At 35.0% G+C, this 14411-nt stretch overlaps 1 protein-coding gene across 1 annotated transcript in view; it reads left to right on the plus strand.

Moving 5' to 3' along the window:
* ULK2 (unc-51 like autophagy activating kinase 2) overlaps positions 1-14411 on the plus strand; it is a 101357-nt gene that overhangs the window by 21258 nt on the left and 65688 nt on the right. The window contains exons 6-10 of the mRNA XM_023529854.1: positions 8549-8722; positions 9595-9668; positions 11251-11352; positions 12262-12320; positions 13364-13446. Of these exons, the coding sequence (XP_023385622.1) occupies positions 8549-8722; positions 9595-9668; positions 11251-11352; positions 12262-12320; positions 13364-13446 (492 nt within the window). The remainder of the gene's footprint in view (positions 1-8548; positions 8723-9594; positions 9669-11250; positions 11353-12261; positions 12321-13363; positions 13447-14411) is intronic.

The following is a 14411-nucleotide window of genomic DNA, read 5'->3' on the forward strand; positions in this document are numbered from 1 at the left end:
CCAAGGTTGGGAATCCGCATATGCAGAGGGCTGACTGTATGTGTTGATCTACACCATTTTACATAAGAGACTTGAGCAACCTCAAATTTTGATATTCATGGGGGATCCTGGGAACGATACCCCAACTAATACTGAAGGATGACTGTATTAAGTGTTTTTTTTATTTTTATGGTGACATTGGTTAATGAGATCCAGTAAGTTTCAGGTGTACAATTTAGAAATAAGGCATCTATCTATCTATCTATCTATCTATCTATCTATCTATCTATCTATCTATCTGTCTGTCTGTCTATCTATCTATTTATCTATTGTATTGTGTGTTTACCACCTATAGTTAGATTTCTTTCTGTCACCACATATTTGACCCCTTTTACTCCATCTACCTCCCCCCTCCTCACTCTCTCCTACCCTCTGGTAACCACTAATCTATTGTCCATGTCCATGAGTCTCTGTCCTGTTCATTTGCTGCTTTTAGGTTTATATCCTACATATAAATGATACCATGTGGTTTTCATCTTTTGCTGTCTGGCTTATTTCACTTAGCATGATTATCTTGAGGTCTATCCACGATGTCACAAATGGCAGTATTTCATCTCTTCTTATGGCTGAGTAATACTCTGTTGTATATGTGGACCACAGCTTCTTTATCCAGTCATCTTTGGTTGTTTCCATGTCCTGACCACTGTGAGTAATGCTGCTCTGAACATCGGTGAGCAAATATCTTTTCGGATATGGGTTTTCAAGTCTTTGGAGTAAATACCCAGTAGAGGGATTGCTGGATCATATGGTAGATCAATTCTTAGTTTTTTGAGAAACCTCCATACTGTTTTTCATAGTGGCTGTACCAATTTGCAGTCCCACCAGCAGTGTATGAGGGTTCCTTTTTCTCTGCATCTTCTCCAACACTTGTTATTAACTTGTCTTGTTGATAACAAGTTGATATCTCATTGTGGTTTTGATTTGCATTTCCCTAATAGCTAGTGATGATAAGCATCTTTTCATAGGCTTGTTAGCCATTTGTATGTCTTCTTGGGAGAAGTGTCTGTTCAGGTCCTCTGCCCATTTTTTAATTGGAGTGCTTGGTTTTTGTTTTTATTGAGTTGTATGAGTTCTTTGTACATTTTGGATATTATGCCCTTATCTGAGGCATTACTTGCAAATATCTTCTCCCATTTGGATGGTTGTCTCTTTACCTTGTTGACGGTTACTTTTGCTGTGCAGAAGCTTTTTAGTTTGATGTAGTCCTATTCATTTATTTTTGCTTTTACTTCCCTTGCCTTTGAGGTCAAATTCGTAAAATCCTCTTTAAGTCCAAGGTCCTTGAGTTTAGTTCCTATGTTTTCTTCTATGCAATTTATTGTTTCAGGTCTTATATTCAGGGCCTTAATTCGTTTTGAGTTAATTTTGATATATGGTGATAGACAGCAGTCTAGTTTCATTCCTTTGCAGATGGCTTTCCAGTTTTCTCAGCACCATTAATAAAAGAAGAGGCTCTTCTTTCTCCATTGTATGTTTTTGGCTCTTTTGTCAAGAATTATTTGCCCGTATTAACATGGGTTTACTTCTGGACTCTCTATCCTGTTCCACTGGTCTGTGTGTTTTTCTGCTGATACCATGCTATTTTGATTACTGTTGCTTTGTAGTATAATTTGAAGTCGGGCAGAGTGATGCCTCCAGCCTCGTTCTTTTTTCTCATGATGCCTTTGGCAATTTGGGGTCTTTTGTGCTTCCATCCAAATCTGATGATTATTTGTTCTATTTCTTTAAAAAATGCTGATGAGATTTTGATGGGGATTGCATTAAATCTGTATAATGCTTTGGGTAATAAGGTCATTTTAACTATGTTGATTTTTCCAATCCAAGAATACGGAATATCTTTCCATTTCTTTGTATCTACTTCGATTTCTATTAATAAGATCTTACAGTTTTCATTATATGGGTCCTTCACATGTTTCATTATATTTATTCTAGGTGTTTTACTATTTTTGCATTTGCAAGAGGAATTATTTTTTCCCACTTCTTTTTCTGACACTTCATTATTAGAGTATAGCAACATTATGGATTTTTGAACATTTTTTTGTATCCAGAAACTTTACTGTATTTGCTTATTGTTTCTAGTAGTGTTCTTGAGGAGTCTTTAGGGTTTTTTATATAGAAAATCATGTCATCCACAAATAGTGACAATTTGACTTCTTCCTTTCCTATTTGGATGCCTTTTATATCTTTCTCTTACCCGATTGCACTCGCTAGGACCTCCAGTGTTATACTGAATAATGGTGGTAATACTGGACAGCCTTGTTTTGTTCCTGATGTTAGAAGAAAGGTTTTTAGTTTTTTACCATTAAGTGTAATGTTGGCTGAGGGTTTGTCATACATGGCCTTTATTATGTTAAGGTACTTTCCTTCTATACTGATTTTGTTAAGTGTTTTGATCATAAAGCGATGCTGTATCTTGTCAAAGATTTTTTCTGCATCTATTGATATGATCGTATGATTCTTATTTTTTAATTTGTTTATGTGGTGTATCACATTAATCGATTTGCATATGTTGAACCATTCCTGTGCCCCTGGGATGAAGCCCACTTGATTGTGGTGTATAATCTTTTTAATATGCTTTTGTATATAGTTCACTAGTATCTTATTTAGGATTTTGCATCAGTATTCATGAGAGATATTGGTCTGTTGTTTTCCTTTTTTGTTTTATCTTTACCGGGTTTTGGTATCAGGGTAATGTTGGCCTCATAAAATCAGATGGGAAGTATTGCCTCCTCTTTGATTTTTTTGGAAGAGTTTGATGAGAACAGGTATTAAATCTTCTGTGAATGTTTGGTAGAATTCACTGGTGAAGCTGTCTCGTCCTGGACTTTTACTTTTTGGTGGGTTTTTGATGACTGTTTCAGTTTCCATTTTACTGATTGGTCTATTTAGATTTTCCAGTTCTTCTTGATTCAGTCTAGGAAGGTAGTATCTTTCTAAGTACTGGTCCATTTCTTCTAGGTTATTAAATTTAGTGTTATATACTTTTTCATAGTATTCTTGTATTATCCTTTGTATTTCTGCGGTGTCTGTTGTAATTTCCCCTTTTTCATCTCTAATTTTGTTTATTTGTGTCCTTTCTCTTTTTTCTTTAGTGAGCCTAGCCAGGGGTTTGTCAGTTTTATTAATCTTCTCAAAGAACCAGCTCTTTTTTGCATTTATTTTTTCTATTGGTTTTTTTGTTAGTTTGTTTTCAATTTCATTTATTTCTGCTCTAATTTTGATTATTTCTTTCCTTCTATTGATTTTAGGCTTCATTTGTTCTCTCTTTTCTAGTTTTTTAAGATGAATTGTTAGGTTGTTTATTTGGGCTCATCTTATTTTTCGAGATAGGCCTGTAATGATATGAACTTTCATTTTATTACCGCTTTGCTGCATCCCAAAATTTATATGTTGTACTATCATTATCATTTGTTTCTATGTATCTCTTGATCTCTCTTTTTGTGTCTTCTCTGACCCATTTATTCTTCAGTAGCATGTTGTTTTAATCTCCATGTATTTGTGGTTCTTCCTGATTTCTTTCTCAGTTGATGTCTAGTTTCAAAGTGTTATGATCAGAGAATATGGTTGGTATGATTTCAACCCTCTTATATTTGTTGAGGCTATCTCTGTGTCCCAGTATGTGAAGGATCCTTGAGAATGTTCCATGTGCACTAGAGAAGAATGTATAAGCAGCTGCTTTGGGATGGAAGGCTCTGTAAATGTCAATTATGTCTAGTCGGTCTAATGTGTCATTTAAGGATGTTATTTACTTATTGATTTTCTGTTTGGATGATCTGTCCATATCTGACAGTGGGGTATTTAGGTCCCCTACTACAATAGTGTTTTGGTCTGTTTCTCTCTTTAGTTCTGTTAGTAATTGCTTTACATAGTTCGGGGCTCCCTGATTGGGAGCATAGATATAAGTGTTATGTCTCCTTGGTGCAGGATTCCTTTTATTGTTATGAAGTGTCCCTCAGTATCTTTCTTTACCTTTTTTAGTTTGAGGTCTGTTTCATCTGTTATTAGTACGGCTACTCCTGCTTTTCTCTGAGTGCCATTTGCTTGAAATATCATTTTCCACCCTTTCACTTTGAGTCTGTATTTGTCTTTGGTACTGAGATGTGTCTCTTGGAGGCAGTATATGGTTGTGTTTTGTTTTTTGATCCAGTTTGCCACTCTGTGCCTTTGTATTGGTGAGTTTAGGCCATTTACATTCAGAGTGATTATTGAAATATGAGGTTTTCCTATAGCCACTTTACCTTTTGCTTTCTGGTAGCTAGGTATTTCCATTGCTTTCTTGCCCTTGTGTGTCTGTTTTTTAAAATTTTGGTTAGATTTTGTGGATTTTCCCTCTGGTTCTTCTTGTTTTATGTTATATACTTCAGTTTGGAATCTTTGGTATGTTATTACCATTATGAATATGTAGAGGATAGTTTTATATATATATATATATATATGTCAATTATATATATATATATATATATATATATATGTCAGTTTTCTTCCTCTTGTGCCTTATCTCCAGTCCCCTTTGAAAATTTCGATCTTTGAATCCTCCCCTTTTCAGTCATCGTTGTCTCAGTTTGTCCCTATGTGTTCCGAACATTCATTACTATCTTGCAATAGCAAATCTCTTCTTATTGTTTAAGCTTATAATGCCCTGTTCTTAATAATGGTTGTACTCCTCTGCTTCTGTTTGCCTGCTAGTCGCTTTACTCATAGTATGGTTTTTTTGGTTTTTTTTTTGTCATTTTGTTTTAGGTGAGCTGATTGACCCCTTACAGTATTTCCTGTAATGTGGGCCTTGTAGTGGAGAATTCCCTCAACTTTTTTGTATGTCTGGAAAGGTCTTTATTTTCCTTCTTATCTAAAGGAGAGCTTTGCTGGATACAGTATTCTCGGTGATAGTTCCTTTCATTTAATAGCTTGAATATTTGATTCTGGCTTGTAAGGTTTGTGCTGAGAAGTCCAATGATAATCTAATGGATTTTCCTTCAGAGTTACCGCCGCCTTTTCCTTGGCTGCAGGAATTCTTTCTTTGTCATTGATTTTTGATAATTTTAATACAGTGTGTCTTGGCGAAGGCCTTTTTGGGTTGAGATAATTGGATGTTCTGTTGACTTCTTGAATTCCAAGCTCCAGCTCATTCCTTAGATTTGGGAAATTCTCGTCAACTATTTGTCTGAAAATGCTTTCTAATCCCTGCTCCTTTTCCTCCCCTTCGAGAATGCCCATTATTCTTATGTTTCCTCTCCTGATGGTATCAGTTAGTTCTTGTATTTCTCTTTCATTATTTTTCATTCTTCAGTTTCTCTCTTTTTCTTTCTGATTTATTTCTAGATTTCTGTTTTCGATATCACTGATCCTTTCCTCCATTTGGTCAACTCTTTCCCAAGCTTGCTATTTCATTTTTCATCTCTTTCAGTGTGTTCTTTCATCTCCAGAAGTTCTATTGGTTGTTTTTGAGGGTTTCAGTCTCCTTGCTAAAAAACCCATTCTGCTGATATAGTTGTTTTTAAGTTCCTGGAATTCTTGATATGAATTGTTTTGTTTTTCATTGAGTTTGTTTCTCATTGAGTTTCAGAAGTACTATCCTGAATTCTCTGTCATTTAAGTCACATATTTCTATGTCTGTAAGCTTATTTTCTGGAGATTGTTTTCTTTCTTTCTTAGCTGTCTTGTCCCCTTGGTTGTTCATGGTATTCAATGGACTATTTCTCCACCTGAACATTAATGGAAGTGTAGTCTGCTTTTTTTTTTTTCTCAGAAAGAAGATTTATTGTATAAAGTTCTCTAATCTGTTGTTAAGGTGGCATTTTTCTTTTGGTTTCCAGTATGTGGCGTCTAAGCCTCTTGGATCCCTGCTTTATATAAAGACTTAATAATGTCTCTTTTTTTCTTATAAATATTTAATCATGCTTGCTACCCTCAGTCACAGTTCCCGTCAGTGTTAGTGACAGTTTTGCTAGAGTTTGTTTAGATTCCACTGGGTCTTTGAGGCGTTGGATCTTGGAGGATATGAGGGGAGGGGTCCTCTAGGTTGGAGATGGGGGCTGCGGGCTCAGCCTTGCTCCTGCAGTCTGGTAATAATCAACTGTTGTTTCTCTGCCATCTCTACTTCTCTGGTTTCTGCCTTGATCCCTGGGCACTGTCTCTGCGTGGAGCTTACAGCTCTCCAGGAAGTGCGTTCATTGAACCCTCTGCACCTTCTCCCCTCCCCCTACTCCTGCTGGGAGCTCTGGCTGTGAGAGGCAGCTTCTTTGTTTCTCCTACTCTACCACCTGACTCCCGGGGTTCTGGCCTGTGGTAGCTCTTATGCACAGATCCCATGCGCAGACGTGCTTGTTTGCAGGTTGGGTGTTTTTTGTTGAGTTTTAGATGTTCAGCTTATTGTTGTTTCAAGTGTAGAGATCTGGGGACATCTCTTACTCCGCCATGTTTCTGACCTGTATTAAGTTTTAAAAAAGTTTTTTTTATTAAGTTCATTGGAGTAACATTGGTTAATGTATTAAGTTTTTTTTTTTTTTTAATTTTAATTACCTCCTCCCCTCCACTTCCACCCCTGACCTATGGATGTTGCCGTCTCCCCATAAGAACTGGATCTCTGAAGGTGGGGTGTCTCCTCATGTGCTTGAGGTGCACACCTGGGGGGCTGGTGCACCTGGGGTATGGGCCATGGCTCCACTGGGGCTCAAACCCAGGACCTTCTCCGTGTAAAGCAGACGTGCTAATCACTACTCTATGGAACCAACCCAATGTATTAAGTTTTTAATGTGGGAATTTCAGTATGAGATTGTGTTGAGAATTACACATCTCATGTTCATAGAAATATGTAAATTTTTACTGCAGTTTGCACCCAGAAAGAGCCTAAACTAATCTAGATTATTAATTTTTTTTCCTCCCAGGGGAACAGCATTAGAATTTAGACTCTGAAGTAAATCTTAACAATATTCAATAATGTATCATGGGGCAAAAATACAAGTTCTAAGCAGCTACAATCATTTAAAGTAGCAAAAAATTTTTCTTAGCCCTAAAATGTAAATGTAAATGAATGAAATGGAGAAAACTCCATACTATTTATTTTAATTATTGCAACCTAATTTAAGTAAAACATTACAGAATTCAAGCTCTAGTGTTGCTTTGACTCATTCACTAATCTGCAGTAATTTATGTGTTGCCATCAGCAAGTAAGTAGATCTGGAAAAATACACTCCATATTTATTTAAGGTGTTCATCTTCAAGGGATGAGGTTATGTAAGATTTTCATTTTTTATATGTTTTAATGTTTATGAATCTTTTTACGGTGAGCATAAGGAACAGAACTCCGAAGAATTAAAACATAGGGATAGGTTAAGAACAGCACGCACAGAAAAAAGTATTTGATAATTTTTAAACCATAGGGATTTATTTAACGATGTTAAAACAAAGTGTTAGTTAACATCATTAAAATGATTTTAAGATCACAATATTTCACTTGCTCCGAGTGTTATTTTATCTTTCTTAATTGCATTTGGAAAGGATATAGAGAACATACTCTAGAATTGTATGGGCAGAAGTATTTAGATAAGGTGGGGTATATTAAATCCCTAATGTAGTTTGAAAGAATTACACTGTGACTTTTAGATTCATTATAATAAAGAGTTTTCATTTGTGTACTGACTGCATTTGTAGGCAATACTCATTATGTGCCAGGCCTTTTTCTAAAGTCTTCATTTTGTACTATCTTGTTTGATTGTCATAGCAACTTCATGTTGTTAACCTACTTTCAGCCTTTTAAAGATGAGGAGTGGGCATAGAGGGATCATCTTCTAGGGTTGCATGGTAAATAGAAGGAGGAGCCGGGATTAGAACAAAGGCACCCTAACTCCAAACTGAACTGTAAACCATTACACACTCCAACATACATATAAACACTGTAGTATTTGCTAAATAACTACTGTCCTCAAAAATAGTGTTCCTACTACCTCTTTATAGTAGTGAAAACAAGTTAAAACATTTTTTCTTAAAGGCGTCTTTAGTTATGAAAGATACTATGGTGGGATGGGGTGTTGGGCTTTGAGGGAGATTAAAGGAGGCAGATATGTGGTAAAACACATCCCTAACAGGTCTAAGTCGTGATGATGTCCAAGTCGCTCAAGGAATTTGTGATCACATAATGGCTGTAATTAACTATGGACGTTTATCCCATGTATTTGACTAATATGAAGGGGAACTCTTTTTATCCCTTATAGAGAAGACTCAGTAATGTGGGCCCCTATAGCAGTAAAAATGAGAAAGGAAAAGAAAAAATGAACACCAGTGAAAACAAAAGATGCAAATATAAATCAGTTCTCTTTACAACAGATTGGTTAAAATTTTTGAGATATCCGATATCTCTTCACAGACTTAAATGATTGAAGCAAAGAAATAGAATAAATGTGAATCCCAGTTCCCTCCTTGTTCTTTATAACTACTCAGTTCTGTTGATGGCATGTGCAGATGGTATTTGATTTTGTGTGCTTAAAAATTTATGAGACTCCTTTTCTGCCAGTTAAAGGAACTCTCAGTGAAGATACTATCAGAGTATTTCTGCATCAGATTGCAGCTGCCATGCGAATTCTGCACAGCAAAGGAATAATCCACAGGGATCTCAAACCACAGAACATCTTGCTGTCTTACGTCAATCGCAGAAAGTCCAGTGTCAGTGGTATTCGCATCAAAATAGGTAAATGGCTATGTATTTTTCCATGCAAAGGACATTTTTGAGACAGTATTTTTAGATTTTAGTTTAACTTTGTTAGAATGATGGATTTAGTTGATACACTTTTGAATTTTTTATTGTGTTCGGTGAGGTATGGAGATACATGAACTCTTTACATTATTGGCAGCATATTCCAAATTTCAGATGGGGCTTAAAGGCCCATGTTAGGAACTCTAAATATTAATCCCTCAGGAAATCTGCTTCTCTTCGTCAGAGTGAAGCTGATGTATTACGGTCATTGGCAGAAAAGTAATAATCCTGCTTATTTACAGCTCATGAGATTTTAACATAAGAAATTTAAGAGACCCTTTAGTTTAGCCTTCTTATTTGGCAGAATTTTTTTTCAGTGCTCCTGTATCTCAAAATTATTTGAAGCATTTTGTTAATGCTAGATTTTGTAAAGAATCTTTTTTTCTTGGTTGTTAGAAAAATAATTTTTTAGCGGTATTTTAAGAAATTTTTGATATTGTATAGGTTACATTGGATATCTGGAGGACAAAAACACTTCAAATTCGATACCTGATATCGATATTTAATGAGAGCTATATTAATGAATTATTTATTAAAATTAGCATTTTCTCTTGCAAAGCTTGGTGCTCTTTTCTTCATTACAAAATTGGCAGAGCAGTGAGTGACTTGTGAAGTTGGTGATTACTGCTCTTTCTTTACTTGTCAAAATTGAGGTAGCTACTTTTTTCTTTGATAAATAATCTTTTTTAGTGGTGGTTAATTTCTCAATTCTTTCATGCCCTCCTGTGTCTTGAAGAATCATAGGATCTATGTTAAGTGTGAGTAAAGGTATCATTTGTTTTTCTCTTTTTTGTTTTGTGAAATAGCGGATTTTGGTTTTGCTCGTTACCTACATAGTAACATGATGGCTGCAACATTGTGTGGCTCTCCAATGTACATGGTGAGTGAGTGTTTGCTTCCTTATGTGTTTACAGCAGAGTGCTATAAGCATTGGAATTTAAACATAATGCTTGTTTCCAAGTAGAGTGTGATTTTATATATGGTCTAAATTGTTATTTATATTACTAACATTAAGTATATTACTGATAATGCTATAATGCAGACATCTTTTGCTTTAGCATAGTGGACTGTAATAAAAGTTAGTAATCTTTGCCTCTTGGTTTTCATTTTTTCATAAAATTAGCTATGCTACAAATCTATTTGATTAAATTGAAAATAAAAATTGATGAATTATGACCATGCTATACATGATGTGTAATGTTAGGAATACTTAAAGACCTTTTGGGAGCACCTCTTCAGCTATAGGATATACTCACCTTTTGCATGTTCTAATCTTGACAAGGTCTCTATATCTTAGACATTTTTTCCATCAGTGTCACACTTAAAGCTGAAAAATCTTAGCTTTCCTCTTTATCCTTTCATATGGATATTGCCATATCTGATAGGGTAAGGCTATGAAACTTCTGAACTAATGTGAAGTATTAAGCCTGGAAATACTTTAATTTGGAAACTTCATAATCCTACAAAGTAAATAAATGTACCTTGTTTCAATTCTAAGTTTAAAGTGGGTTTATGTTTAATAAGATTTCTTCTAACTTAAAATCAACTTTGAGATCAAGGGAACTGGTAATCAAAGTTCAAAAAAAGTTTTTTGCATTAGCTTTACTTTCTTGATCATAATTTTACTGCTTATATAATAAATTTTATAATTTAATATAACTTAAAATTATTTTGTACTTCTTGAGTATGAAATTATTTCAACTAATAGCTTTGGGCTGATTTTTAAAGGAAATTAACTCAATAAGAAATTTACAAGGGACAATAAAAATGTTATGCCTGGAAAATAAAATTTTACTATTTTAAAGTGTATCTGACATTTTAAAAAATATTTGTCCTAATTGATGATATTTTTTAAAAGAACATCTAATCTGAAATGGGAAAATAGCTGTAACAAAGCATTGGAGAAATGCCTTTGCTTTTAAGACAGTGTTCATTATTGTTTGGCATTACAATTTTTCTGTTATTTTAAAAGCTTTCAAATGACAGAAAAAAAGGAATAAGATAGCAGAGTTATATACCTATTGTACGTATTTAAAATGAAGATTTGCCATGTTTGCTTTGATCTTTTTTAGAAAGAAATAAAATACTTCAGAGACAATCCAAGTTCCTTTTGTACCTCTCCCTTTTCCCATTTCCCACTTTTCTACTCTCATACCCCAAAAATAACCTTTCCTATAATTGGTGTTATATTTCTTTATTATTATTTTAACACTCTTACTGTATTTTGTATGTCCTTAATAATATATAGAAATGCTTGTTTTTACAACTTCTTTTCATGCAACATTCTTTTCATGTAAGAATGTGGTTTATTCTTATATTCATTATGGTATCATTTTATTAGGGAAATATCACAATGTGTTATTTTTATTTTAGTTTTGTTAGCAGTGTGACCTTTCCAGTTAACATGCATTTTAATTATGTAAATAACATAATATGTGTCTTTCGAATGTTTTTATCCCCAGGCTCCTGAGGTTATTATGTCTCAACATTATGATGCTAAAGCAGACTTGTGGAGCATAGGAACAGTGATATATCAATGCCTAGTTGGAAAACCACCTTTTCAGGTAGCTTGACTTTTTTCTTATGTGCTCAGTTTTGGGTTCTCATTTTGCGGTTGCCTTTGACTTATAAAATGGGGAATACTTTGAAAGTAGTGTTTTTGGTTCCTTTAAGACTTATTTTGATTTTGTTACAGGCAAAAACTGCTGTGACCCAGAACATCTTTTGCTTTTCCTTTTTTGTCTGCTTTTCCTTTGCAGTTGGACTGAGCATGAAGCATGTTATGTTTTCCAGGGTAGTGGTAACTAGTGAGGGTCAGAATTAACAACCTGGAAGAAAATGGATGTCAGCGCTTCCTGCTTAGCCTGGCTTTCAGATCTTAGACTCCAAGTGGGGACTAGGGCTGGTCTGAGAAGATCACTGGAAACTGTGTCTCCAGGTGTCTATTCCTGTTACTGCTGAGTGAGAGAGAGTTAATTGTTTAGGCTTTATGGAAATTATTTTGGGTCTGTCTCCTTTTCCTCTTTTTCTCTAACATCCTGTCCAAAGGGAGCTGCTTGTTGCTATGCAGAGACTGAAAAGTAGTAATCCCTTGAAGGTCCTAAGGTAAAGTATACCTTGATTTTACATAATAAAAACGAACCTGTTGGGTAAGCTTTGAATGGAGAGAGGTTCTTAACCTTCAGAATAGTGGTTCTGAACCTTTTCTAAGTTTCAAGCGTCTCTGAGAGTCCGACCTCAGAAAAGCTACATTATGCCCAGATATGTGTAATTTGCATATAATTTCAGAGATTTTCTAAGTTCCTGGTGCCCCCCTATTGCTCCTTCAGCAATCCATGGCTTTTAAGTTCAGAATCTGTGTTCTATAGCAAGAATATGGGCATCAGTCATATGATTTGGAATTTTTGCCCCTGTTATTTAGGAAATTAAACCTTTTCTTCTTCTTCTTCTTCTTCTTTTTTTTTTTTAAACAGGCCAATAGCCCTCAAGACCTAAGGATGTTTTATGAAAAAAATAGGAGCTTAATGCCTAGGTATGTGTTTTGATTATAGTGGGTTTTACTATTTGTGAATACAGTGTTATTTATTTGAACTCTGTGTTTTATGTATTTCTATTATTGGATCATTTGTTATAACAGGAAATTAGAAAATTACTAGTGCATCATAGGTGCCTGTGTGGTGGTGTACCAATATCTTTGTTTTTAAAAATGTAAAGTATATTTAAAAGAAAAAACAAAGTTATATAAGTGTTCTTTGGGAGAAGGAGATACAAACAGAATAAATGTACATGAAGTAGAAAGTAAATTCCCCCTAGGCCTTCCCCTGCTTTCAAGGGATAAGTCTGCTGTGTATCTTTCTAAATAATTTTTCGTGCAAGGTCTTTTTACATGTTTGAGTCTTGATTATGTATATGTTTATATACACACACATGGCTCAATACAAATTGCATCATGTTTTCTTTGCAAAATGTTCTGCAACTTTTTTTACTCTGTAGTATAGCATAGACATTGTTCAGCAGCTATTGCATTCTTGTAAATGGCTACATAGTCTCATAGTTACATTTATCATGTTTAATCAGATCCTGGTTTTCATTTTGTGGTTATAACAAACAGACTTTAGTAGAAAGCAAGAGCACTAGAGCAGGGAGAGAGAGAGAGAAAGAGGTGAGCGTTGGAGGGGGATATATTTGTGCATTCTTTAGGACTCTTAGAAATGGAATTGTTGGACTGACTAGACCGAAAGGCATTTTCTGCAAATTGGCTGTTTGTATTTACATAGCAGAGTGCTCCTTTTCCCACATTTTTACCAAGATGGCATGTTATCAGACTCGATGCCTCACAAATCAGGGAGGATTAATTAGGTATTAATTTAATTAATAGAGAACTCTATAGCAACTATTAGTGCCAGTTTGAAGTTCTTTTAAACTCCAGATTGTGTGCCTGCAAAGTGCTTTATTCATTCAATGCAGATATGTGAAATTGCGTATATATTTTCATTTCCCATATTGAAGGCAAAAGTCATGTAGTTAATATACATAAACTCACCACTTAGGTTGTTTTTTTCCCCTTTCCCTCAGCATTCCCAGAGAGACATCACCTTATTTGGCTAATCTCCTTTTGGGTTTACTTCAGAGAAACCAAAAAGACAGAATGGACTTTGGTAAGTAATATTTTCAAATTTTACATACTTTGTAATTTTATTTCTGTGTATTCTGAAAATTTTTAATAAAAGGACACTGTGGCGGTTTCAGGAGAAAATTAAAGTCAGTTTTACTTTCCTTTTTACCTGTCTTTTTTCTTTCACTTCTTTTGTAAATATTTATTGAGTGCTCAATATGTTCTAGGTATGGGGAATAGAGTAATCAACAAAATCCCTGTTCTCATGATGTATATATTCTAGTGGGGGAAAGACACAAACAAATTAAAAATTGTAATGATCTGCTTATAGTACTTTGGAAAAAAATTAAAGGAGGAAGAGAAATGGGGGTGGGTGGGGGTTGAAATTTTAAATAAGATAGTCAGTGAAGACCTTTCTGAGAAAGTGACATTTGAACAAAGACTTGATTGACAGATGGTTAGAGAGTGAGCAAGCCATATGGATATCTATGGGAAATGCTTTTCGGGCAGAGTGGATAGTCAGTACAAATGCCTAGAGCTAAGGACATGCCATGTATGCAGTTAAAGACTTGCGCTTTTGCTTAAAGTATGATGGGGAACCATTGGAGGATGTCGAACAAAGGAATAATGTATCTAATGTTTTTAAAAGGATCAGTCCGGTTGCTTGTTGAGAACAGACTGGTGAGGGATAGTGGGAGATAGAGGGAAGAAGCTGGGTTACTAATCAGGAGACAACAGCAACAGAGGTGGTGAGAAATTGTTGAATTCTGGCTATTTTTGGAGGTAAAAGCAATAGTATTTACAGATGAATTGGATGTGGGGTGTGAGAAAAGTGAAGACTCGAAGATGACTCCATGATTTTTGGCCTGAGCAACTGAAAGGATGGAGTTGTCAGTTACAGAGATGGGAAAGATCATGAGGATAAAGCAGGCTGTAGGGGCAAGATTAGTTTAGGTTAGACATGTTAAATTTACGATGGCCATTTGACATCTAAGTGCAGATGGTATC

This window comes from Pteropus vampyrus, unplaced genomic scaffold (genome assembly GCF_000151845.1).
Source record: "Pteropus vampyrus isolate Shadow unplaced genomic scaffold, Pvam_2.0 Scaffold44, whole genome shotgun sequence".
Classification (NCBI taxonomy): domain Eukaryota; kingdom Metazoa; phylum Chordata; class Mammalia; order Chiroptera; family Pteropodidae; genus Pteropus; species Pteropus vampyrus.